General features: G+C 32.4%; 1 protein-coding gene across 1 annotated transcript; it reads right to left on the reverse strand.

The window, feature by feature from the left end:
* Positions 1 to 1,786: 1,786 nt before the first annotated feature.
* LOC114335491 (pre-rRNA 2'-O-ribose RNA methyltransferase FTSJ3) lies at positions 1,787 to 25,949 on the reverse strand. The gene is made up of 7 exons (XM_028285731.2): positions 25,017 to 25,949; positions 22,411 to 22,798; positions 19,910 to 20,149; positions 15,969 to 16,442; positions 11,448 to 11,641; positions 3,940 to 4,127; positions 1,787 to 2,149 (listed from the first exon to the last, which is right to left on the reverse strand). Exons 1-7 carry the CDS (start codon positions 25,839 to 25,841, stop codon positions 1,876 to 1,878), a joined length of 2,583 nt encoding a protein of 860 aa, XP_028141532.1. The 5' UTR covers positions 25,842 to 25,949; the 3' UTR covers positions 1,787 to 1,875.
* Between the last annotated feature and the right edge of the window lie 847 nt (positions 25,950 to 26,796).

Below are 26,796 nucleotides of genomic sequence, written 5' to 3' on the forward strand. Positions count from 1 at the left end.
CCAGTTTTTCTGCCACTTATTCTGGGGCATTTTCACTTTTCTGCCATCGAATCTTAATTTCGGTTTGCCAACTTTGTTTTTCCCTTTGAAGTAGCTGATAGAAAAATACGCCCAGCACTATTTTGATCACTATAAAATTCGTATGGAACGTTTTATGGATGTTTATCCTAACACTTAACAGTTTTACCGCATCTTAATATAACTCGTTTGGACCGCAGTACATTCCAAAGTTGGACCATCCGTCTTAGTCGCCTGATTTAGCGAGGTGTGACTTCTATCTATTTATTGAAGCGAAATCTGCATTAAAGGGAAGCTGTGAAAGAGAAATAACATGAAGTAGCTGACATAAAAGACTTCCAGCACTATTTTCAAGATGTAAAATTCGCATGGAACGTTTTAGTGATAGGGGAGGGGTGTATATTGAAGGTGATAATGGATAAATACATATATAATGAAAAGAAAATGTTTTACAGCCTTGGTTTCGATATTTAAGAGCACACCTAATAATCTCACTAGTTGTTAGCTTTCCAGGACGTTTATTCTTAATCCTGACATGTAAAATCTATACCGTATCTTAATACTGCTCGTTTATACGACAGTAATGCATTCCAACGTTGGATCTTCCACTTTATTTTCCGGATTTAACGCCGTGTGACTTCTATCGGTTTCCCAAAGTGACATCTGCATTACAAGAAAGCCGTGAAAGAAGAAATAGCACGCGTCCTCAAGTAGTTGACAGAAAAAGACGTCCAGCACAATTTTGAACAATGTAAAACTCGCATGGAACATTTTAGTGATAGAAGAGTGGTGTATGTTGAAGATGATAATAAGTAAATACATTTAAAATCAAAATAAAATGTTTCACAGCCACAGTCCGATTATTTAATAGCGCACATAGTAATTCACTACTTGTTAGCTTTCCAGGATGTTTATTCTTGATCCTGACACAAAAGTTTTACCATATCTTAATATTGCTCGTTTCTATCGCAGTGCAGCGTTCCAAAGTTGAACCATCCAGCTTATTCGCTGGATTTAGCGCCGTGCGGCTTTCATCTGTTTCCCTAAAGTGAAATCGGCATTAAAACGAAATTGTGAAGGAAGAAATGGCACGCGTTCTGAAGTAGCCGACTGAAAAAAAAGGTGCAGCACTATTTTGAACAAAATTCCCATGGAACGTTTTAGTGCTAGGAAAGGTTGGTATACTGAAGGTGATAATAAGCTGATATTTAAGCAATCAAAATAAAATGCTTTACAGCCCCAGTCTCGTTATTTAACAGCACACCTAGTAATCTCATTGCTTTTGAACTGTTCAAGGCATTTATTCTTGATTCCGATACGCAAGAAAGAATTTTACTGTATCTTAAGACTGCTTGTTTTTAGCAAAGTACAGTATTCCAAAGAGTGCCAAAAGACGAATAAAAAACGAAAACTTGAGTACTTGGGGCATGTGTGATAAGAGGGCAAAAATACTCATTATTACAACTTACTATGCAAGGCAAAATCCGAGGAAAGCGAAATGTGGGAAGACGAAGAACATCCTGGCTTAAGAACTTACGGGAATGGTTCGAATGCAGTAGTGCAGAGCTATTTAGAGCGGCAGTCAACAGCGTCCGCATTGCCATGATGATTTCCAACCTTCGATAGAAGATGGAACTTAAAGAAGTATTCCAACGTTGGACCAACCGCCTTATTCACCAGATGTTGTGCCATGTGACTTATATCGGTTTCCAATTGCATTGAGAACATTTTCTGGCCAAACAAGCGTTTTTTTATTAAAATGAAAACAGAAGATCTTCACATATTTTATTAACAAAGTTCAAAACAACTTCACTTGATTTATCACAAGTTAAAAATACACTTAATTCATTAACTTAATCATTTAGTATGTACATCCTGCGCTTTTTGCTTTCCCTTATTTCCTTTCGAGGGTCCTTTACTGCTTTTACCACCTTTCCCACCTTTTTTACCCCTACCCATAGTTTTCATTTTCTTCTTTTGCGCCCTTATATCTTTTTTCATTCTTGGATCTACAACTTTATAGTGTCCTTTAACCCCCTTTGGCCTGGCTACTCGCTTGCCAGTCATGTGTTTCTTAGCTACCACGTATGTAACTTCTTTCTTGGGTTCTTGCCTGGCTTTCTTGTATAATCTGAAAAAGGATTATGAATTATTGTATATTACTATAAATAACAGATTTTTTAAAGATTGATTTCTATATAATGATAATGTACTTAAATAGTAAACAGATTTAAAATGCAGGGCCGTAACTACGATGTTGGGGGCCCCGGGGCAAATGTGATCTGGGGTCCCCCTACCGGGAGGTAGGGAATTTACCCCCAGCGCAAGGGGGGAGGGTCCGGAAAAATGTTTGATATTTAACCCCTTGAAAGGGCATTTTCCCTCCTATGTGAACACCACACTCTCTTTCTTTTTTTTTTCAGCATGTCCTGCGATAACTATAAAATTACCAGAGCTAATGATTACAGCTTCATCTATATCTGCAGATTATCAACGAATGCGTTCGTTCGCTACAATGTAAATGGTATTACTTTGTACCGAACGAATAGCCAAGCGAACACCTACGAATTCGTTCCCTCGTTCGTGTTCACTTTGATTTAAAAGCACCTTAAGGTGCCTTAAGCTACTGCAGTGTGAGCCAACCACACTCAGTGAAGATGGTCAGTGTACTGGTGGGGCTGATCCTAATTGCTCATTTTATCTTATGTTTACCTTTCTTTTCAATATGTGGTTCCTTTCACATACCAAGATGTGGTCTGGGGTAAATTGATTAAGACAAAGTAGCTGGAACCTGGAGTCCCTATTCCGGTTGCATTTTAGTTTTTATTTCGCCAAAATAACTAATTTCCTCAGTCACAATTTATATGTTTACGAAAGGTCTCGGGGGCCCCAGCTTAGCCCGGATCCCCCTCTTCCAATGGCATTTTAGCTTTTATTACGCCGAAATAATTAATTTCTTAAGTAATAATTTAAATTTTTATGTTATGGTCTCGGGGGCCCCAGCTTAGCTCAGGCCTGTTCTGTTCCTATTGCATTTTAGTCTAAAAGACTAATTTCCCCAGTGAAAAATTAAAACTATGTTGCGGTCTTTTTAAAATGGTGTCATTTGAAAATATTTCGTTGTGATCGGCTTTTAAAATACATATTTTTATTTTCCTCGTTAAAATCTATGCACGGGGCCCCCTTGGTCGGGGGCCCCGGGGCGCTGCCCCGGTTGCCTCAATGGTAGTTACGGCCCTGTTAAAATGACATATTAAGTTATACCTAGGTTAGATTAGGAACCGAGAACTCGGCAAAAAAAGATACGAAGAAAACACAAGCGGAATTGACCCAAGGCTGAAATGATAAAGAATTAATAATGGATGTAACAAAGATAACAAGAACAATATAGATGCGGAGATGAAATCACACAGGTAAATTCAAGAACTAAAAGGTCAAAAAAGCTACCACAAAGGGGAAATAAGAGAGCTGTGGGAAACAAATGAAAAATCTATAAAACAAATAGGTCAATTAGAAAAAGAAATGAACACAGCAAACGAAAAAATAGAGTAATTGGGGAGATAAAGGAGGAAAAATACAGGAATTAAAAATTTATGCAAATGATCAAATAGAATACCAGAAACTAATCATAGACGGAGAAATATGAACATGAAATAAAAGCCAACGACAAGTATAGTAGAGGACAAAAATTTAAAACCACAAAAATTTGGATTGGCCTCGGTTGGGACATATATCCAAAGGATGCCAAACACGAGACTTCCCAAAAAAATAGTAATGGAGGGAATAGGAGGAAATAAGAAGAAAGGTGGGCCGAAAACCAGGTGGAAACAAGATGTTTTAAAAAACAGTCATTCACTCTAAAGTATAATAATGTTACAGACACTTTTCACGAATTGATATACAAAACATTCAAACACTTACTGTTGAACCTGTCTGGCCTTCTCCCTTTCTGATATATCTGCATTGTCGAGGACAGATTCAACTTTCTTCTTAGCTCTTTCTAATTTCTTCATTGCGCGCCTCTTCTTTCTAGCTTTGGCTTCAATAACCTTCTTTATGGGTCGCACATTTATTTCTTCTAATTTCTTGTTGTATTCATCAACTAATTCCTAAAAAAATAAACTTTTATATGTATTGTTAAATAATTTTTATGGGGAGAATTTAGAGAATTAATTTTATGTCGAAGACCACGAGATCGTAAATTTTCATCGCCCTGTATATAGCTAAAATTTGTAAATAATATGATTTAGCCGTAAGCAGTGTTTCGTGGAAAGAGAAAAACGTTAGTGATAAAGATTCTACGTACGGATTTATGCAATTCAAACAATGAACTAAATTACGGTCGGATTTAGAAAGTTAATGTGCCGCTTTGGAATAGACAATATAATGTTTCTAAATGGTTTCCTAGAAAGAAAACGACGCCGACGGTAAAATTTTGTTTAGTTTTAGAATATAGGGTTTTTCTAGGATATAAGAAAAAAATTAACTTTAATATCTCCTGGAAATTTGACAAGACAGAAAATTTGTATACAACACTATTTGTTCTTAAGAAATGAAAGTAGGGATTTAATGTGTAGAGAGAATGCTTGTGATTGGCGGGAGATTGATGGAGGGAGAATAGAGTGGTTGAGTCTCAGATTGATGAGGAAAAAAGTTATTTTACTGTGTAATTAAGATCGGAAGGGAGCAGTCCAGTTTGAATAGTAGTAATTTTGTGTAAAGTGGTGAATTTGGTGGCCGTGTAAGCAGATTCGTGTTGAGACGAAGTCGTGATCGAGTCGAGAAGTACAATCTCCTCATGTGCGAATAGATTCCAGTTTCTGTCTGGAACGAATAGCCGGTTTGTATCAATTTTGCACAAGATATCAAAGTGAGAGAAAAAATCTTGGAATTATAAATATTGATATTGTTTGTATCGAGTCGGAGACTAAATAGAGGAGAGATTTCGAGAGAGTGCTGTTTTTTGCTTGTGAAACAGTTTTGAAGAGAAATATCGTAGCAGCATCTGAGGAGCACGTGTGGGAGAACCGAGGACAACACAATCCATGAGAAGAAGTAAAGAAGATAAAAAGGTTAGTCAGATTATTTGTGAATAGGAGAGAGTTGTTGTATATTACATACCATATTTGTTTTTTTTTTGTCAAATTTAACAGGTTTTACAGCATAATTTATTCATTCATAAATTCATAGAAGAGATAAATAATATATTTTAATTAAATTTGTTTTTTTTAATAATAATAAGAACATTGACAATTGACAGAATTTGACAACAGAATAAAGTTTTAACATACATTTTGAATCTTATATTTATGGTACCTATAGTATTCAGTATAAATTATAGAAATATGGAACATAGCTTTTTAAGACACAGTGTTTGAACTGCACTTGAGATAGTGGACCAATATAAAAGTTCCAGACATTAAAACAAGAAATCATAGCAACATTAACATTGGCATGTAGAAAATATCTTTGAACTAGAACCTCCTACTTCTATCTCTCTTTTTAGGAGTTTACTAAAATAGCGAGCTCATCCGAATGAGCCGAAAGTAGATAATCGGACTTAAGAGTCCGCACCGCGCCAAGGAATAGAACCGAACCGAACCCACTACCTACATGCACAGACAAGGCGATTGCAGATAGGTACGAATGGGTTATTATTTTTATAAGTTTTTGGATATGTATTTAAAATATATAATTTAACCTAAAATATTTATTTTAATATTTATAGTGCTAAATATTTCATGTGTATCTATTTATGGATGATGATGATTGGCATTATACATAATATTATGTATATTGTTCTAAAGCTATTTTTTGTGGCATTTGTGTAATTTATTATTCTAAATGGGAAATAAGCCGCAATTTAACTTAAAAAATGATTTTGTTAACGTTTCGACCTCCACTTCGGACGTCGTTGTCAAAATACACAGTATTAATAAATTAAAAAAAAATTTTGTTGCTTAGTAAAAAAATTTCTTCTAATAATATAATTTATTCTAACTCATTTATATCGGCAATTATTACACGATTTTTTTTACTAAGCAACAACATTTTTGTTTAATTTATTAATATTTTGTGTTTTGACAACGACGTTCGAAATAGAAGTTAATAAAATAATTTTTTAAGTTAAATTGTGGCTTATTTCGTATTTAGAATAATAATAAATTACATAAACGCCACAAAGAAATAGCTTCAGACAATATTTTAGGTGAAAAAATATGTTTTAAATAGGTACGTATCCATAAACTTATAAAAATAAAATAATCTATTCGTACCGCGTATGCACAAAAAGCTAGAAGGAACTGCAAATTCTGCAATCGCCTTCTGCATGTAGTCACGTCGGTTCGGTTCTATTCCTTGGCGCGATCGCGATGCGGACCCTTAAATAGGAACCGGTCCTAATACCTGATTCTGACCTAGAGGTGGGCTAGAAGTATTTGCAATCATGTAACCGATCGTAATTTTTATCTGTGATTGTGATTTAACAGAGCAACAAAATAGTCGTATTTTAAACTCCTAATTAAAAATGTTCAAAAAAATTCAACAGGTGTTATTATTTTGTCTAGATCATGATTATAAAATTAGGTCTGTTAGAATGAGAAATAATTGTATTTAAAAAGTAGTTTTGTAATGAAAATAATATTGCATTAATAAATAATTTGATGTTTTTTTTCATTGTCTTAATTGTTATTAGAAAATCTAACAAGAGCATAGGCGCCAAATTTCGGGCCAATGTTTTCTCAATGCATTCATTTTTTTCGAATTTTAAGAAAATAATAAGTATTTTTGAAAAATATAAACGCGGAATGAAAGATTACATTATTATCGAGGGCCGAAAGTCCATTAGAATAAAAAAAGTGTCATTTGAATGAGATGTTTGAAATTAAAAATCACACTCAATTTTCTCTTCTTTTTACCGCTCTAACTTATTATAATACACATTATAGAAGTTTTCAGAGACTTTCAGCACTCGGTAATTATGTAATTTTTTATTCTGCGTTTAAATTTTTCAAAAATACTTACTAGTTTTCTTATAATTCGAAAGAAATAAATGCATTTAAAAAGCATTGTCCCGAAATTTTGCGCCTACCCTCTTAAAAACGAAATACTAAGTAAACTTTAAATACCAGTATTTGCTACAAATACTTATTAGTTACTATTTGTTACTTTTAAATTAAAATTTCAGAATAGCAGCCTTTTAACCTTTTTATAATTAACTCGAGTTCTTCAATCAGAAATAATTAGACTATCTTTGGAAATAACCGTTCGCAAGGCACTGATATTCCAATGACACTAAGGCGTTCTTGAGCTACTTGTGCGTAATAAGGAAAAATATATTTATTTTCTCTCCGCTTTTTTAACGAATCTTCATTTCGCGGCAACCGATCGCATTCCCTAAATCTTTGCATTTCTATTATTGCCCTGCTTGTCGTAGTGCCTCGTGGCTGACCCTACGATCCCATAATATCATCCGGATCTGCAGATGTTTTCTCATGTTCTAATAAAATTTGAGTCGTAAATCCTTTATCTTTTTGTTCCATTCCAATTTTTCTGCAATAAGAGCGATTCTATTTTCTGTGCTATTTCCGCATTTGTTGGATCCTTAAAAGGAATTAGTCGAAACCTTATTTTGCCAAGAAAAGTTGAAATCGACAGTTTAATAAAATTCCACTCATACATTGTTGAACTAGTGTTTACGTACATATTTGTTATGCTTATAATAGCCTTAACAATTTCTTCTAGCTGAATAAATCTTTCCAACATATAAAATGTCGAATTACAACATGTGGAAACATCTTGCAGTAATTTGAGAGGATTCCCGTTTCCTGGATTTTTGAAAATCTAAAAGTTTAGCAGTTGCTTGTAGAACTCTTTTTAAAGTGGCTAATGGTATTTTTATTTTGGTTAAATTTTTAATGATTTTCTTATATCACTTTTGATAACATCTGAGGTTGAAGTTGAAACGTCAATAAAATCATTTTTTTAAGTTAAATTGTGGTTGATTTCCTCATCCTTTAAGCCATCGTTAAAAATAAAGTTTATTTATTTTGTGTGCAAAGCATCCAAAATGTTTCATTTTCACATCATTTTGTGTACCACCTTTAACATTTTGTGCATTATAGGAAACAATAATGTATTAAAATTTTGTTTTCTAAGTTCCCTAAGTTTTATAAGACAGCTTTATCTTACAAATATTGCATGATGCATAATTATCATCCACTTATATAAAAACGTTCCATAAACTACTAAATTTTTCTATTTTTGTTTGGCACTAATGGCATGGTATGCGTTCTAGTAGCAAACCCAATTTTGTAATAGTGACCTAGAATTTTACGATGGTCCATAGTGGTAACACTTTTTATTAGGAGTTTAACATACGAATATTTCGTTGCTCTGTTAAATCACAGTTGAATCGGTCATTGCGAAAACAATCTAAGACCATATTTTGGGTAAAATGACGACGCTTTTCAACGCCATTAAATTTACATATAAATATATACATAAACATTTAAACTTTTTTTGCCTTCCAGAAAGATTCATTTATAACCCATAATACTTATATAAAATATTGTATTATCTCGGAATATCCAACTATTAATGAAAATTTTTTTACGTTTCCTTAAAAGTTTACACATTGTAACATGTATTGTTTTTACAATGACTGATTCAGTTACAGACAAAAATCACAATGAATAAAATATCACTGTATCGAATTTAGCCCACCTCTAGACTCGTTCGGCTAAAACAGACTGAAATGGTAAATGTAGGCGGGCTTTTGCATTTGCGTAGCTTAGTTCAGAATCCAGCAGTCGACTGAAGTATTGGACTTGTATAATATAATAATTATTTGAAAATATTTTGTTGGCCAACCGCCTAGAGCCGAAATACATGTATTGGCTATGATCCCTTTAAAAATCGCTGGACCTGTATAAATACCTAAATAATATTTATAAAATTTATATGATTTTGAGTATATTTATTTTCCTTGTTTTGTCCTGGATAAAGTAAGCAACAAGAAATACTAGAAGCCACAAACCAAAGGTGATACATTAAAATCAATTAGCCCAGAGAATAATTTTCATTGGAAAGTTTTATTAAATTTTGGTTTTGTTTCCATGAGTATTGTCCTTTTCATGAGCATTTTTCAGTGCGTAACAAATGATAGGAAAAAGGGTAAGTCCATGATAACACACATTTATGACATTTATTCTAACATGATATTTTAGTTAACCTTTAACTACCCGCGCATCAAGTTATGACATAACTACACGCATGGCGTACTTCATACGCCACAAGAAAATACACAATAACAGCGGATTTTTTTATTTTTTTTTTTTGAAAAAATACACTTAGTTGCTTGTTATAAACCTTATTTGGCATCACTGAATACTTGGAGTTCCTCCTCGATAAGCCAATTGGGATTTATAACTGGAATTACGGAATAACTGGATTCCATGATAAATAAAATTGCTAATAAAAAATTTTTTAAAATGTGATTTTTTACGGGAGAAAAAGTATTGTTTATAAAGAAAAATATATTGTGTGCCATAATGACTAAAAAACAATTGAAATATGTACTTATATTACTACTTATATTAATATAATCGTGGCGCATATTGTGCACCACCGAGAAAAACAAATAATAAACTGTAAATTACGATCTTCCCAGAACGCCGATTATAACGAAACTAAAACCAAATTGTAAAGCACATTCCAGTGATAGGTTAGAGACATAAACAAGGTCAAAAACTAAATTTTTAAATATATTTGCAGTAGAATTCTTATATCTGGCGTACAAAATACGCCAGCGCGTGTAGTTAAAGGTTAAATCTGACAGTTGTCACATTTTATTTTCAATTTGGAATAAAAACAAATCAAATGTGTCTCTTGCATTTATAAAATGGTATTTTCTTTGATTTGTATAGTCTTATAAATTATACAGATATTTGTAATATTATTATCTAATTAAAAAAAAATTATCATTTTTATTATGGCGCCATCTATCGACAACTAGAATAACTAGAATAAATGTTGTAAATGTCTGTAATCAGCGACGTGCGTTTTTTTCTGTCACATACAATTTAATGCGTTAGAAAGAAATCGAAAAACTGTGACGCACTGAAAGATGATCATGAGAAAAAGAATAGCAATTAAAATAATTAATTAATTAATTGAATTAATAAGATGCTGATCAATCCCATAACAGAGAGAAAATACAGAGCATAATAGTATATAATACAAAATTCCCTTATTTTATTTATTAAAAGATAAAAATAATTCTAGGATAATATAAATGGGGTGTAAAAACACACAAATATGGTGTAGTAACTTTCATTGACAACTTCTAAGGAGATCAAAGTAAACAAAAGGCGTGAAACAAGGTGGCTCTATCTCCCCGACACTGTTTAACCTGATATTGGAAGCAATAATAAGGAGGACTTTCGCAAACAAAAACATTACTACAGATTACTAAAAAAACTAATAGATATGCAGTTGATCTAGTCATCATAGTGAAGAAAAAGATGACACTTACGGCCGGTTTCACAAAGTAAAGTTAACTTGTGGTTAAGAGATAACCAGAGGTTCCCCCATTATAATATATTGGGGTGACCTCTGGTTATCTCTTAACTTGACTTTGTGAAACCGGCCGTAATAAAAGCAGTTTAAAAAGTAGATAAGGAAACAAAGAGAATAGGGCTAGAGATAAACCAGCACAGAACAAAGCACATGATGATAGGTAAGGACGACACAACTCACAAATATTTAATAATACAGAACCATAAATTTGAAACTGTACCCACCTTTAGCTATTGGGAGTAACAATAGGGAAAAACAGAGAAGAGAGAACAAAGGAAAGTAATAGAACAAAGATGAACCTATATACGATCTTAATAAAACCTGTTGTTACATATGGATGGAAACAACAAGGATTACCAAGGGAGAGCCTTCTGAAATTTGAAAGAAAAATAATGAGAACGATACTGGGCCACAATGTAACAAGAGAGGGATAAAGAAGACTGAAAAGAAATGCCGAAATTGAAGAAGAATTGAAGAATCTCTTCGTTTACAATGAGAAGGACATATACAGAGGCGCCCACACTCAGATATGTGGAGAAGGATAACTAATTCGACACCAGTATGGCCCGGGTGTAGAGGAAGGCCTAGAAGAAAATCGCTGGATGATATAGAAGAAGATACAAGAGCAATGAATGACCTGAATGATCGCTGAATGGAGACTGGAAAGTTCAGTGCAAGGACAAGAAGAAATGGAAAAGAGTCACTACAGCAGCAAAGACACAAAGCAAGCTATAAATGACATAGAGGAGTAATCCATCTCACCTTAGAATAGGGTTCTAAATGCCATGGCGTTAGCTATAATCCCTTGGGATTGTAATGCTTAATTAATTAATGAACTTTCATTGACTTACTTTAGGAACCGGGACTTCCCTTTTCATATGTTTCTCCTCATCTTGTTTAAACCAGTCAGGCAATCCTTCATCGCCAAATGCATAGCGATTCCAAGCAGCATCAACTAAATCCCTTTTGGCTTTTTTGCTGTTTACCATCATAGTACCCATGGCGAGCTCCTCTGAATTTAGTTTGTATTTCTTTCCCTTCTTACCTACAATTTAAATATACTGATTAGTTACTGAGTTCAAGGAGGGTATAAAGATGAGACACAAAAGTTAGCGCAAAACAGAAAGATAGAACTTGTAGGTCAATGGTCAAGGTAATATGTGCCATTCTTTGCAAGAAAGGTATGAAAAAAGTGACTATCTAGACAAAAGATTTTAAGAAAGTATCGGGAGCAGAGACATAGAATTGAGAACCTATGAGATGATTTAATAAAGGATACAGAAGAAATGATCAAATGGAGTTTTAGATACCAGAGAGGAGGTAGTGGCACCAATTATGACAGATCTTCAAATCAAGGAAATTACACAGATATTGAGAGGAAATAGTTACAATCAGGAAAATAATGGGAAGGCACAGATACAAAAATTCATGAAGATCAAAGTGATGAAGATAAAGAAGACTGTAGAAATATAATGGAAGATATTAGTGGAGATGAAACGGAAGAATATGAGAGTACAAGTAAGTAAAGCAGCCAAAGAAAATGTAATTTTAAAATCAAAACAAACGGTTTCGTTTTGATTCAAATCGAGTCTCTTGCCATCCTCCGACACCGTGTTTCTGGGTCTACCCGTTATCAAAGAGGCTTCGCAAGAAGACTGATTTGAATAAAAACTCACCGAGAGGTTGGTGTAGATTATCAAATATTTACACCGGAGTATGGTTAGACTGACCTCTAACGGGGAATGATGAAATGAATGAAAATGAATGTCAACAACAATTCAAGCAAGCTGTCAGCCCAGATATATAAATATCAAACAGACGACGCTTAGGAAATAGATGTAATATTTTTCCTAAGCATCATCTGTTTGATATTTATATATCTATGCTAACAGCTTGCTTGAATTGTTGTCGACAATCATTTTCATTTATTTCAAATGTAATTTTACCTGAAGGGCACAAAAGAAAGGTAAAAATACCAGAGAAATTCAGTTACTGTGAATTATATATGGCTTTTGATGTCATGTCTTTTGTAAAAAGAGTTCCAGATATAGATATAGAAGAGTTAAAAGGTAGACAAGATAAAAATTTATGAATAAAAGCAACAGAGAGAGAAACAGAATCAATTGAGAAAACAAATACATGGACAAAAATGAAGAAAATAACAGAAAAGATAGAGATTTTGAACATGAAGTGGGTATTTGCAAGTAAAACATTGGAAGTCAAGGAAGAAGATACATAAGACAAGAGTAGTTGTCAGAGGTTCTGCACAAAAGGAGAATTTTGATTATGAAGATTTGTACTCATCAGTAGGAAAAATGATTACAATTTGAACACATTGTAATAACAGGAACATACTTGAACAGACTTGAGGTAGACAAGAAAATTAAAAAATTAGAAATTAAATACAAAGGAAAAATTTTCTTGGTTTAGAAATATATTACGATAGTAAAAATGGCATTATAAATACACTAAGCGTCAAAATTATCGCATCACCTTGGGACAAAATGGGACATTTTTAATGTCTCATATTTCCTAAACCTGTTGGTCGATTTTAGTGATTTTTTTAATACGTTATAGCTTTATTCTTCAAGAATATCGATGTAATAATATTGTTGCTAAACAGATAAGTGTCATTGTATACCGGGTGTAACAATGTTAGTGTGTTTTTCCTCAAAGTTTGGAACACCGTGTGGAATATTCTAGCATATATAAAATATTAAAATTAAAACTCAACTGTAACCTCAGGCCATCTAAACATTTTGCTTTTTGATTCATTAGCTTATGTTGGTTAATAAAAAAGTTAGGTACTTTAACAACTAGCAACGTTCTTCATCAATACAGGGTGTTTCTAAAAGTGGGACAAACTTTAAGGGGTAATTCTGCATGAAAAAATAATGACCGTTTACTTTATAAACATGTGTGTGCAAATGCTTCGTTTCCAAGATACGGGATGTTGAATTTTTTCTTACAAACTGATGATTTATTTATTGCTCTAAAACCGGTTGAGATATGCAAATGAAATTTGGTAGGTTTTAAGAGACCCGTATGCACGCCAATGGTGAATATAAAATTCTTAATTGTATGCCAAAAAATGCGCAATAACTACCTCTTAAAACCTACCAAATTTCATTTGCATATCTCAACCGGTTTTAGAGCAATAAATAAATCATCAGTTTGTAAGGAAAAATTCAATATCCCGTATCTCGGAAACGAAGCATTTGCGGACATATGTGTATAAAGCAAACTGTCAACAAATTATACTGGTAAACAAATTATTTTTTCATGCAGAATTACCCCTTAAAGTTTGTCGCACTTATTGAAGTTATACTTCTTTACCGGCGATAGAGGGTGATTTTTTTATATGTTAAAACCTATCAGCCCGGCGCATGCGCATTATAACTTTGTTCTGATTGGATGTTCAAATGACATGTCAAAAATTATCCGATATGGCAGCTGTGGTTTGGAGGTAAAGGTAAAGGTAAACAAATGTATAATATATTAGTTTTATTGTTGTGAGGACAGAAACAAAAAAGTTTATAATATTGTAGTGACTTTTAAATAGTTTTTAAAAGCAACAGGTACGTAATAATTGTTAATGTATCATGGGTATAAACCTACCTATTTGATCTGCCAAAATACATAGTATGTAATACTTTTATTTATATAATTTGATTACCATCAAAATTTCTATCAATATTCACCTAATATATTGTTTTTTTACTCTATGTTTTGTTGTATTTTTTCAATTCTAAATCATTTCAATTCAAAATTAAAATAATTTGATCAATTTTCAAAATATTAAAATATCACGAGTTTAATCCGTTTAGTTAGTCGATCTTCGTAAATAATGACACATAGTGTCCGTGGCTAAGCGGAGAAGGCGAATGAATTCCAATACCAACCGCTCTTATCAGCGGTGGTTCGAGTCCCAATAGAAACTTTCTTTTTTGTTTTTTTTTTAATACATTTTATGATTGTAAGTATATTTATTATATAATTGTATTTTCATAAAATACGTATTAAAAAAATTTTCGACAATTAATTTTCAGACATCATTTGTGGCTTGTTTAATGTGTTTGTGTGTGTTTTATTCTTTTATTATTTTAATTTTTGGCACTGTTCTAATAAAAATGTTTGAGAAGTAGTAAGTATAAATTAGTTTAATATTTAAACAAAATATAAATAAAAAGTATATTAATTTCGTTGAAATCATATAATAGAAGTATAACTTCTTACGTGCGTACAAAGTACACACACATTCTTTTTTTAGAAACATCCTGTATTTATGAAGAACGTTGCTAGTTGTTAAAATACCTAACTTTTTTATTATCCAACATAAGCGAATGAATAAAAAAACAAAATGTTTAGATGGCCTAAGGCTACAGTTGAGTTTTAATTTCAATATTTTATATACGCTAGAATATTCCAGAGGCTGTTCCAAACTTTGAGGAAAAACAGACTATCATTGTTACACCCGGTATACAATGACACTTATCTGTTTAGCAACAATATTATTACATCGATATTCTTGAAGAATAAGGCTATAACATATTAAAAAAATCACTAAAATCGAACAACAGGTTTAGGAAATATGAGACATTAAAAATGTCCCGTTTTTAAGGATGCGATACTTTTTTGGCGGAGTGTATATACTTGACTTTTAAAAAGAAATATACAAGAAAAAAATTTTGTTTGCTTGAAAACAAAATTGTCTTTTCAAGTTAAGGAGCACAATTAGCAGCTTTAATGGCAGCAGTGCAAGAGTGTTTATGAATTAAAAAATTGCTTATTGATAGGAAGATAAAATTTCAGAGTTTTGCTGAGGGATCCAGGGCAATTGAGCTGTAAAGCCATATGATGGATAGATGGATGAATCCATGCTGAGATTCGATCTATGAAATCACTTGACTACTCACACCAAAGTGAATGCTCCGCACTGATCCATTTACTACCACTGCTTAATAAAGTAAATAGCTAAATGTTGACTTATGATCAACTATTCTAAATGGGAAATAAGCCACAATTTAACTAAAAAAATGATTTTATTAACGTCTCATAAATATTGGCAATATCATTTTAAAGTTTTCTACTTTAAAATGTATAATATATGTCTGAATTGTCGATATAAATGAGTCAAATTAAATAAATTATTAGAAGAATTTTTTACTAAGCAACAACATTTTTGTTTAATTTAGTAGTATTTTGTATTTTGACAACGACACCCGATTTGGGCGTCGAAACGTTAATAAAATTATTTTTTTCAATTTAATTGTGGCTTATTTCCCATCTAAATAGTTAATTATAAAAATGCCACAAGGAAATAGCTTCAGAACAACGTTGGCTTATGAATAATAAAACATTACATTTCTTACCTGTACTTACACTTTTTACAATTTCAAATCCATCCTTCTTAGAATTATTCACTGGAGCGCCTACTTCCTTCTCTACATCATAGTCAGAATCTGTGTCGGAGTCAGTATCAGTATCTGTATCATTTCCATCAGAACTATAAGCACTATCTGTAATCTCTTTCTTTGATTTTTTCTTTCCAGCTTTGACGATATTGTCTACTTTCGGATCTTCTTCACCATAGATTTTTGCTCCTTTCTTCTTGAAGTTTTCTACCATTTTGTCTAGATCAGCGTCTTCATCTTTTTCATCAATTAGGTTCTTAAAAATGTCTCTTTCGAACCACAGTTCTGCTTTATGGGCTTTTTTCTTGTCTTTGTCTCGATAGTCTAGATCTGTAATTAATGGATTGGATTGGTCTTCTTTATCTTTTGGATTTGCTTTTCGTTTGGTTTTCTTTTTAGAAGGCTGTTCGTCACTATCTTCTTCATCAAAACCTTAAACAAAATTAAATATTTATAAAAAAAAAATAAATAGGTTTATTACACATCACAAATACCAAGAAATACCCGTTAAATATATTATTATAAAGATCAAACTCATACAAAAATCATATCGATTTGATAAAAAAACTTTAAATGGGTCAATCCATTTTAAATCACCCAATATAAATATAATTTGTTGCTCAACATTTTTAATTTTCCTCATTCTTTTATCATGGATTCCCTATAGGTAGATATTCACAAAAATCCATTTGAAAAAATTGTGTAAGCCATATTTTTTATTTGGCAGCCATTTTTAAAATGACGACTCGGCGAATTTAATGAAAAAACGGGGTTTGCGGAAAATTTAATTGCCAAGTCATTGTTAAAGGTATCAGCATAATCTAAACACCAGTGTGTTCAGCATGAAATTCCCTTCAAAAATATGTTATTTAAATTTCTCTATCATTAAAGAAAGTCAATAAAACTTTCTCCAAAACTTCGGAAAGAATTTAGCAAAATCGTTCATTTTTAAGACCATTAATTCTTAGAAAGGAGAAGTATCTCACAAATAATAATTTATTTCTGTGTTGAATACTCAAAATACTACCAGCAGCATAAGTTGTAGTCTTGGGAATCAACTCCTTTTTTCCCTACAGTTTTTCAAAAATGGCCGAAAGCACGTTAATGTAAATTTTCAAAGGTCAATATCTGAAAAGGGACTGAATAAAAACAAGTGAAATTTTTATTAAATGTTCTTTATACTGATAAGAATATCTCACAAAAAAATTATGACTGAGACTCAACTAAGTTTTGAGTTATAGAGTTGTGAATTCCAATAAAAACGCTAACTTTTTAATACACTCGTGCAATGCTAAATTAGCAACTCAAGGCTAAAATTATCTTAATTTTCAAAATTAAATGATGCTTAAATCTATATATTATTATTAGAGTTTTAAAATAACACCTGCACCTACATGTCTCTGCAAGTGGAGACATGAACACCCCCCCACCTCAATCACCATTGCTTTGGTATTGATGAGGCTCAGTTGGTGATAGTTATTTGACTAGTGAACATGTCCTGTTAGTGCAGTTTTGGAATTGTATCACTACATTGATGTGCTTAATTAAATTTACTTATATTAGTAATGTTATTTAATTGATTGTTTAATTATCCAGTATGAGTTGTTTTGTGGGTGAACAGTGTCATAAACAACACTACAAGAAAGAAGTGTCTGAAAATTTTATTAGTGTAAGTGACTTGCTAACTGAAGAACAATGTTTGCTCAAATTAAGAATTTCAAATGAAATTACCAATATCTGCCATTACCACAGAGATAAATATTTAGACAAGTACAACCACATTTTTGGGAAAAAATGTTGTGACTCATTTAGTAGTCATAAAAGGCCAATTAAAAATGGTTTGCGTAAAATACTAATTGAACACCTTTCCAAGAGTAAAAAATGTGGATGTTAAACTAATTCCTGGACAGGCTCTATGTCCAACATGTGCAACAAATATATTTGTAGAAAAATTGCCCAAAAAAGAGACAAAAAATGTTCAAAATGATCCTGAATTTCTTCTTGGCCCTTTTGAATTAGTACAGGAGAATCCTTTGCATCAAGTGGAATCCATTTGTGAAACTTTGGAATTGTCTCCTTTATGTAAAATAACAAAGCTTAACAAAGAACGACTGTCAGCTTTGCAAAGAAAAACTGACAAAATTATGAGCACGGTCAAGCGAAAGTTAGAAGAATCATTCTATAATGACTTAGAAACTCAGAAACTACTATTAGTGAGTATGACATACTCATTACTAAACTGAAAGAAAAATTTAAAGTGTCTAGTAAAGATGATAAAATTAAGATAATTAGTCTATTACCAAGCTCATGGTCAAAGAAAAAAATAGTTGAGGACTTTGGTGCATCTGAACACATGGTAAAGTTAACTAGGCTGCTAGTAAAGGATCAAGGTGTCTTACCACATCTTTCAAAAAGACAGGGCAACAAAATAGGTGAAGCTATTTTTAACTGTGTTAAAGAGTTTTATGAAGATGACGAAAATAGTCGCTTATGCCCTGGTAAAAAGGAATATGTTTCAACTGTGATAGACAATGTCAAGGTGCACAAACAGAAAAGGTTAATTCTTCTCTCACTAAATTAACTCTACAGCATATATAAACATAAATATCCAGATCACAAAATTGGTCGTTCTATGTTTTGCGCTCTATGACCTAAGTGGTGTGTTCTTCCGGGTTCATCGGGAACTCATAGTGTATGTGTTTGCAAACATCACCAAAACACAAAGCTTATGATAGAAGGAGCTTATGATAGAACGAGATAATTTTAAGCCTACAGTTGCTAATTTAGCATTGCACGAGTGTATTAAAAAGATAGCGTTTTTATTGGAATTCACAACTCTATAACTCAAAACATAGTTAAGTCTCAGTCATAATTTTTTTGCGAGATATTCTTATCAGTATAAAGAACATTTAATAAAATTTTCACTTGTTTTCATTCAGTCCCTTTTCAGATATTGACCTTTGAAAATTGTCATTAACGTGCTTTTGGCCATTTTTGAAAAGTTGTAGGGAAAAAAGGAGTTGATTCTCAAGACTAAAACTTAAGCTGCTGGTAGTATTTTAAGTATTCAATACAGAAATAAATTATTATTTGTGAGATACTTCTCCTTCCTAAGAATTAATAGCCTTAAAAATTAACGATTTTGCTAAATTCTTTCCGAAGTTTTGGAGAAAGTTTTATTGACTTCTTTTAATGATAGAGAAATTTAAATAACATATTTTTGAAGGGAATTTGATGCTGAACACACTGGTGTTTAGATTATGCTGATATCTTGAAAAATGACTTGGCAATTAAATTCTTCGCAAACCCCGTTTTTCATTAAATTCGTCGAGCCGTCATGTTAAAAATGGCTGCCAAAAAAAATATAGCTTACAAAATTTTTTTCAAATTGATTTTTGTGAATATCTACCTATAGGGAATCCATGATAAAAGAATCAGGAAAATTAAAAATGTTAAGCAACACTGACTGGGTGATCTGATATGGATTGACCCAAATACATTTAAAAAAGTTGATAATTTTTTATATCATAAGACATCTATACCATAAAAAAGCAAATAACCGTTTAAGCTGTCGATGTAAGTGGAACATTATTCGTTTTTAAGAAATTGAACAAAAATTGTGAAAATTACAATAATTGCAAATTTATACATTTTAGGAGTAAGTAATATAGTCTGTAATTCGTAATTACAAACTGTACTACTAACCCTTAAAATGTACAAACTTACCATTACATACCTATTATAATTTTAACACTTTGTGTTCGATTTCTTAAAAACGAATGATGTGGCGGACCCATTCAATTGTACTCTTCTGAATATTACACAGTGAAATAAGGATTAAAACACTGTTTTACTTTCATTCCTATATTCTAATTCTTTCCAACACATATAGTACTTACCTAACCCTTCTTTAATTTCATCTTCCTCATCGTCACTCTCCATTTCCAGTTCCGAATCAGAATCTTTATAGAATGTACCTGTGCTATCTAGATGTCCCTCGCCTTTCTCATATTTCTTATATTTTGGCATTGGTTTTAGTTCACTAAACTCATCATCTGAATTAACCACCATATCCGGAGTCTGGTCCAGGATTTTATTTACACTACTAGTTACTTTTTTTAATGCAAACATATCATCACCTAGACAAGAAATAAACAATTTATTAAACAGTTCTTAGTGACAGACAAACTAAAATATATTTATGACAAACAGTTAAGATTTAATTTCAATACAGACACCACCATTCGCTTATACATATTCCATCCTTATGGAATCCTTAGAGCAAACTTGAGGTAAGCAAACTCTCTAATTGAAACAAAATCTCTCTGTCATATTAGCAATTATTTTTAAAACTATTGTGCAAAAGACACTACTGAGATATCTACTAAAAACATTAGAGACATTACTAATGTTTTTAACACTTGTTTGCAGCTGCAAAACTTGGTCCATTATTGAATCCTACTTTACTGCCCGACCAACATGGTTTTATTCCAGGACGTTCTACTACTACCAATCTTTTAGTTCTACAAGAATTTTTGTTGGATGCTCTTGAAGGGTATGACCAGGTTGATGTCATTTATACTGACTTTTCGAAGGCATTCGATAGAGTTAATCATACTGTCCTAATCTCTAAACTTTATACTGCTGGTTTACATGGAATATTATTAGGCTGGATGGAGAGCTATCTCACAGATAGAACTCAAGTTGTAAAAATTAACCAATTTTTGTTATCTACTATCAATGTAACCTCTGGTGTTGCACAGAGTGGACATTTATCTCCTCTGCTTTTTAATTGTTTTGTAAATAGAAAAAATTGTTTTTATCATAGTAATATTCTTCTCTATGCTGATGACCTAAAAATTTATAGAGTCATAAAAAATTCCAATGACTGTAGTTTATTACAGAATGATTTAAGTAGATTATTGGATTGGTGTAACTTAAATGCTTTGAATTTGAACATAAATAAATGTAAGGTAATGCGATTTTTTAGAAACAAACATCCGATTTCATTGGAATACCATATTGGACCGAATATTTTGGACGTAATCACAACATTTAAGGATCTTGTGGTAATTTTTGACCCTACAGTAAGCTTCAGGGACCACTTTTCTTACGTTTCTAATAGATCCAAGAAACTTTTAGGTTTCATGAAACGTAGTCTCTCTGAATTTGATAATATTTATTGTCTCAAAAATATCTACTGTTCCCTTATTAGATCGGTTTTAGAATATGGTTGGAACATTTGGTCTCCACATTATAACTGCTACAAAGATCTATTAGAAAAAGTACAGAGAAAGTTCTTAAGATGTATTCCTTTTAAATTGAGAATACCTGTAAATGAAATTGAATACATTGTTTTACAATCGTTACTTAAATTGCCTACTCTTGAAGAAAGGCGAATATTGCTAGATGTAGCATTTATATATAAATTAATATGAGGAAGCATTGATGCTAGTGCTCTTTTGGAAAAGGTTTACTTCCGTACTCCCTGTAGAGACACCAGATCCCAAGACTTATTTTATTTAGAATTTCATAATCAAACTTATACTGTAAATAAACCCTTACAGAGAATGTGTACAAATGCAAACAAATTTAATAGTAATGATTGATTTTGAAAATACCTTTCTATGTAATCACATTGTGCTTTAATAGTTTAGTTAAATTTAAGTTGATTTGTAAAAATGGTAAGTCTGTAAATAAACATTACATTAACACATTCTCTACCAAGCGACTCATATACAAGCCACATTGATTTTTTGCATAGACCAGTGTCGCACCCTTGAGCTGGGGATTGTACTGCACATACTGGCAATTTAAATAGATGGTCTATAAGGATGAAACTTAAGTACCCTCTTGGTAGCGAACATGTTCATCATCATCATCAATCAGCCCTTTGCATCCACTGCTGGATATAGGCCTCCCCTATTTCAGTCCACTGTCTTCTTTTGTGGAATTTGTGGTCATTCTTTTTATATAGTCTGTCCATCGCGTGGGTGGTCTTCCTCTACTTCTTTTGTTGGCTCTTGGTCTCCACTTGAGCAACATCTTTGTCCATCTCCCATCTGCTAGAAGGGCCACATGACCGGCCCAGTTCCATTAAGTTTAGCCACCTGACATACACCATCTGTGACTCCTGTTCTCAATCGTAGTTCTTCGTTTGAGATATGGTCCCACAATGCAAATCAATCATCAACCTTTCCATCTTACATTGAGCAATTCTTAGCTTCGTTAAAAGTGAATATGTTAAAATATATTTACTTATATAAAATCACAGGAACTTACTATTTTGCATGTATACTAAACAAGAATCAAGATATTGATGTGAACTCAGTTACAAATAATTACAAAAATATGAGGAAAACTTATTCTGTATAATATTAGGAAAGTTAGTGGATGTTACCTTCCATAGTAGGTCCATCGTCATTCTTCAATATCATCTTAAGGTTCAATCTCTCATTCAATTTCTTTCTTTCCTTTAACACCTTCTTCTTCTTGCGTTTTTGGTCCCTTATTTCTTCTTCTTGTAGATTTGCAATTTGTTCATCAACATCTCCTAGATTTTCTTCATCGTCTGATTTTGATTCTTCCTTTCCAATCTCCTCATCACTCTCAACACTTTCTTTTGATTCTGTGGAATTGCTTTTCTTGTATTCTTCATTTAATATCTTCCACCAGGCTAAAATATTCCGTAGATCTTTTCTGCCCAAGACCTTTATGTCCTTGACACATTCCTTTATTTCATTTGTTGTTTTTGCATGGTTTAGGATGGCTGGGTCATCAAAAATAATCTAAAATAATCACATAATAGTTATTCTATTATAAAATAAACAAATTAAGCATTAACTGTAGTGCTCAAAAGTACTTTTGATACAATTAATTGGATGAAAATAATGGAAAAGCTAGGCTAGCTGGAGCATCTTGGAATCCCAGAAAAATTAAGACATTCGCTAATAGTGAGTCTAAATAACATCAAAGCAAAGATAGGATTCAACTGAACAACTTCTAAGGAGATCAAAGTAAACAAAGGTATGAAACAAGGTAACTCTATCTCCCTGATACTGTTTAACCCAATATTAAACAAACTTCGTAAACAAAAGCATTATTATAGATCAACTTCAAGTAATGGCATATACAGATGATCTAAAGTAAAAGCCAGAGTTAGAATGCAGTGTTAGTCTTGGGCCGGGCATGGATGCCGCCACTCATGTCGGCACAAGGGTATACAACCGTAGGCGATTGTTGTGTGCGCGTATATTCCAGTGATATGATTCTTAAATCCGGTCCTAATGCACCGCTCGGAGCAAACCGGCAAAGTTGGTTGGCTGTTCTCCGATAAGAAATACATTGCCCTATGCTACCCGTACTACATTCTAACTGTGGCTTTTAGTATAGTCATCATAGCAAAGATGAAGATGACACTTAGGTGTAAGAGCAATTAAAAACTTGGATAAGGAAGCAAAGAAAATAGGGCTAGAGATAAATCAGCACAATACAAAATAAATGAGGAAAGAATTTTGAAAAGCAGAAAAACATATGGAATGAATAGAAATCTGCTGAGAACCAAGACTCTAAGTAAGGGAACAAAGATGAGAAGACCTTAATGAGATCTGTTGTTACATATGGGATAGAAAAAAATAACAATTAACAAGAAAGAGGAAGATAGCCTTCTGAAATTTGAAAGAGAAATGGTAAGAATGATATTAAGCCCCAATGTAACAAGAGAGGGAGAAAGAAGAATGAAAACAAATGCCGAAATTGTAGAAGAGTTAAAAGGAGAAAATATAGTCAGGTACAGAAAATCTCTTCTCTTAGAATGGATAAGACATAATATACAGAGACACCTACACTCAGATATGTTGAGAAGGATAACTATAGTCGGTTCGCTAAACTCAGACACAACTGGTTAGTGATTATAGTAAGTAATTTTGCCAACTTTGGTAAAATTGGCAAAAAAATAATTACTAAATAGTTAGTAATTTTGCCAATTTTGGCAAAATTGACAAAAAACAAAAAAATTAACTACTAAAATCTCTAGCCAGTTGTATCTGAGTTTAGCAAACCGACTATAACTGGATACCACTATGCTTCAGGTGTAGAGGAAGGCCTAGAAAAAGATGGCTGGATGATGTAGAAGAATGTACAAGAGCAATGAATGTTAAAGACTAGAAAAATGGAAAAGAGTCTGTGGCAGTAGCAAAGACACGTAGAAAGCTATGAATGATATAGAAGAATAATCCATCTCACTCAAGAATGGGATTTTGAACTCAATAGCATTAGCTATAATCCCTAGAGATTATAACTCTTAATGAATGAATGAATAATGCTCGGATGTAAATACAAATCAGATTCCAGTTAGTTAAGCTTAAATATGTTTAACACAATTAAATCTGTCGTTTGAGAAACCCAACATGTCCCACAAAAGCAAAGTTGTGGAAAAGTACAAAAAACATCTCGGGGTTGCCAGGTTTTTCTTGATTCAGAAATATTTTTCAACTTTCTAGGTTCATTTGGAATGTTAAACAGGGTTGGGTTTCTCTTGAAACAAGTGACTCTATATCCAAGGTTAGTAAATATTATGCAGAAAAATGAAAATAGATTTTCTTTGGACATGTTGGGTTTCTCAAATGACCAATTCAATTATAGTGTAAGGATTATACAGTAAAACCTCCGTTAACCAAAATAATTGGGGGGAGGAGACAGTTTCGGATAACAAGAATTTCGGTTAAAAATAACATTGTTTTTTGTATTCTTCTTGTATCAAATTACATAATATTGAAGAGATATAGCTGCAAAACATTGTTGTCAAAGGAAAATACAACAGAAAATAGAAGATTTCTAAAAAAAACACTCCAACCATGTTCATTTTGCTTAATTTTATTGCTTTTTTTTTTAAATTTACTGTTTATTTACGAAATTATTGAAACTGTCAGCCATTTCGGTTAAACGATGTTTCGGTTAACTGAGGTTTTACTGTAATTATATACACAAACAATTATATTATCTTACTTCTGATGCATTTTGCAGTATATCAATTCCATTTTCATGTTTAATAAAGTCAGAAACTTTCAACTTATGGTGCAGAGTATAATCATTTTCCGCGTATCCTTCAGCTTTAGCTTTCTTCTGTTTTTCAGGATGAAAGAAATTTAATTTATTCTTTGGTTCGAGTTCTAATTCAGAAAACACATATTTGGCATCCATAAATTTGGGATCAATTTTATCAGGAGCTATGTAATTCTGGCAAACCACGAAAATTTCCGCTGACTCTGTACGGGAAGCTTGAGGTTTAGTAGCATGGACTTTCTTGAATAATTGTTTTAGAACCCAAATTAGAGCATTGTAATCTTTTGATCTAAATACTTTAGTTACAAACCATCCACCACGCCTTAAGAGTTGGGTAGCTAATTTTAACGAACTCAGTGTTAGACAAGCTTGTTGGTACGCATCATGTAACCAATTCTTTCCTACATTTGGGGCACCATCATGAAGAACAACGTCTGCTTTCCACGTCTGTAGTTCCTTTCCCAAGGCCGTCTTACATTTCTCTGTTGTTATGTCTTCGACTAAACTTATACAACCTGGAATGGGTTTTATTGGAAACAAGTCTACACCGACAACTACGCTGGATACAGGCATATTTTGTTTGGCCACCTGCATCCAACCTCCTGGGGCCGCACATAGATCCACACATACTCGCGACTTTTGTAAAAACTCAAACTTGCGATTCAACTGGATCAATTTAAACGCGGCTCTTGATCTGAAACCTGTTTCTTTAGCTAGATGATAAAACTTATCTCTCCGCTGTTTTCCCACTTTCTTTTTTTGCCCCATTTTATGTTTTCGTTCTCATTTACTATTACTATGTAAAAAATACCACACTCTGTTAATATTTACTTGCAAATTGCACGTGTAATATTTAAGGTTAAATCAGTTGTCAATGTCAATTAAAAATCTGGCAGTGGAAGTAATGCATTGCTGGTTGCATAAATTATTTTGAGTCTAAATTTTGGCGGATTCGCCTTTCCCGTTCTAGATACCTACAGGTCACAAAATTTTATTTTTTCGGACTCGTATTACTGGTTGCATAGATACTAGGAATAAAATGAAAATATTCTTTTTTATAGTTGTTTTTATAGTCAAATAATATTAACAACAAAATAATTTAATTAATCATTCAGGTCATGGATTACTATATTTTATTTATTTTCGTTTTTCTCCGTGTTGTAAATGACTCGATCAGTTTTATTGGCGAAGTCAGACACTAAAGACTTGCAAGGAATTAAAGGTTTTTATTTTCTGCACCTATCTATTATTAAAACACAAAACTATACAATTAAAAAATGACAAAATTAAAATAGAAAATGCAAGCAATAGAAGCAAAATTTTCAATAGAAAAGCGTTATCTAGGTATTGAAAAACAACAAAATGTTTAGCTGAGATGTAAACAGTATTCCATCATCAGTTTTTTTTCAAAAAGGGTGCAGTTTAAACATAAATATTTTAACTTAAAAATCCAAACAATAATAATAATTATTATTGTTTTAATGAATAATGAATTTATTCATTAGTACATTATCCGAAATCTTGATTTCTACTGTGGTGCTCTCTATAGAGAAATAGCTAAATTTTTAGCTGAGATCCCAACAATTGTTAGGCAAGATTTAAACCACAAACTAAACTTTCAGCATTTGTCCACGAGAGGTCTATCAAAAAATAAAAATATTTTACATACTCGATATTTATTAGTAAAAACATCTATTAAAAATTTCCTAAATCTTAGTCGAGT

This window comes from Diabrotica virgifera, chromosome 3, assembly GCF_917563875.1.
Source record: "Diabrotica virgifera virgifera chromosome 3, PGI_DIABVI_V3a".
Classification (NCBI taxonomy): domain Eukaryota; kingdom Metazoa; phylum Arthropoda; class Insecta; order Coleoptera; family Chrysomelidae; genus Diabrotica; species Diabrotica virgifera.

What these genes read in the sequence shown, in the direction of transcription:
- LOC114335491 (XM_028285731.2), bottom strand. Translation starts at nt 25,841, where the DNA reads ATGGGGCAAAAAAAGAAAGTGGGAAAACAGCGGAGAGATAAGTTTTAT. An exon ending in TGAAATTAAAGAAGGGTTAG is followed by an intron (nt 16,443 to 19,909) that starts GTAAGTACTATA and finishes ATTTTGTTTAAG; the next exon opens with GTTTTGATGAAGAAGATAGT. An exon ending in AAGGCCAGACAGGTTCAACA is followed by an intron (nt 2,150 to 3,939) that starts GTAAGTGTTTGA and finishes ATCCTTTTTCAG; the next exon opens with ATTATACAAGAAAGCCAGGC.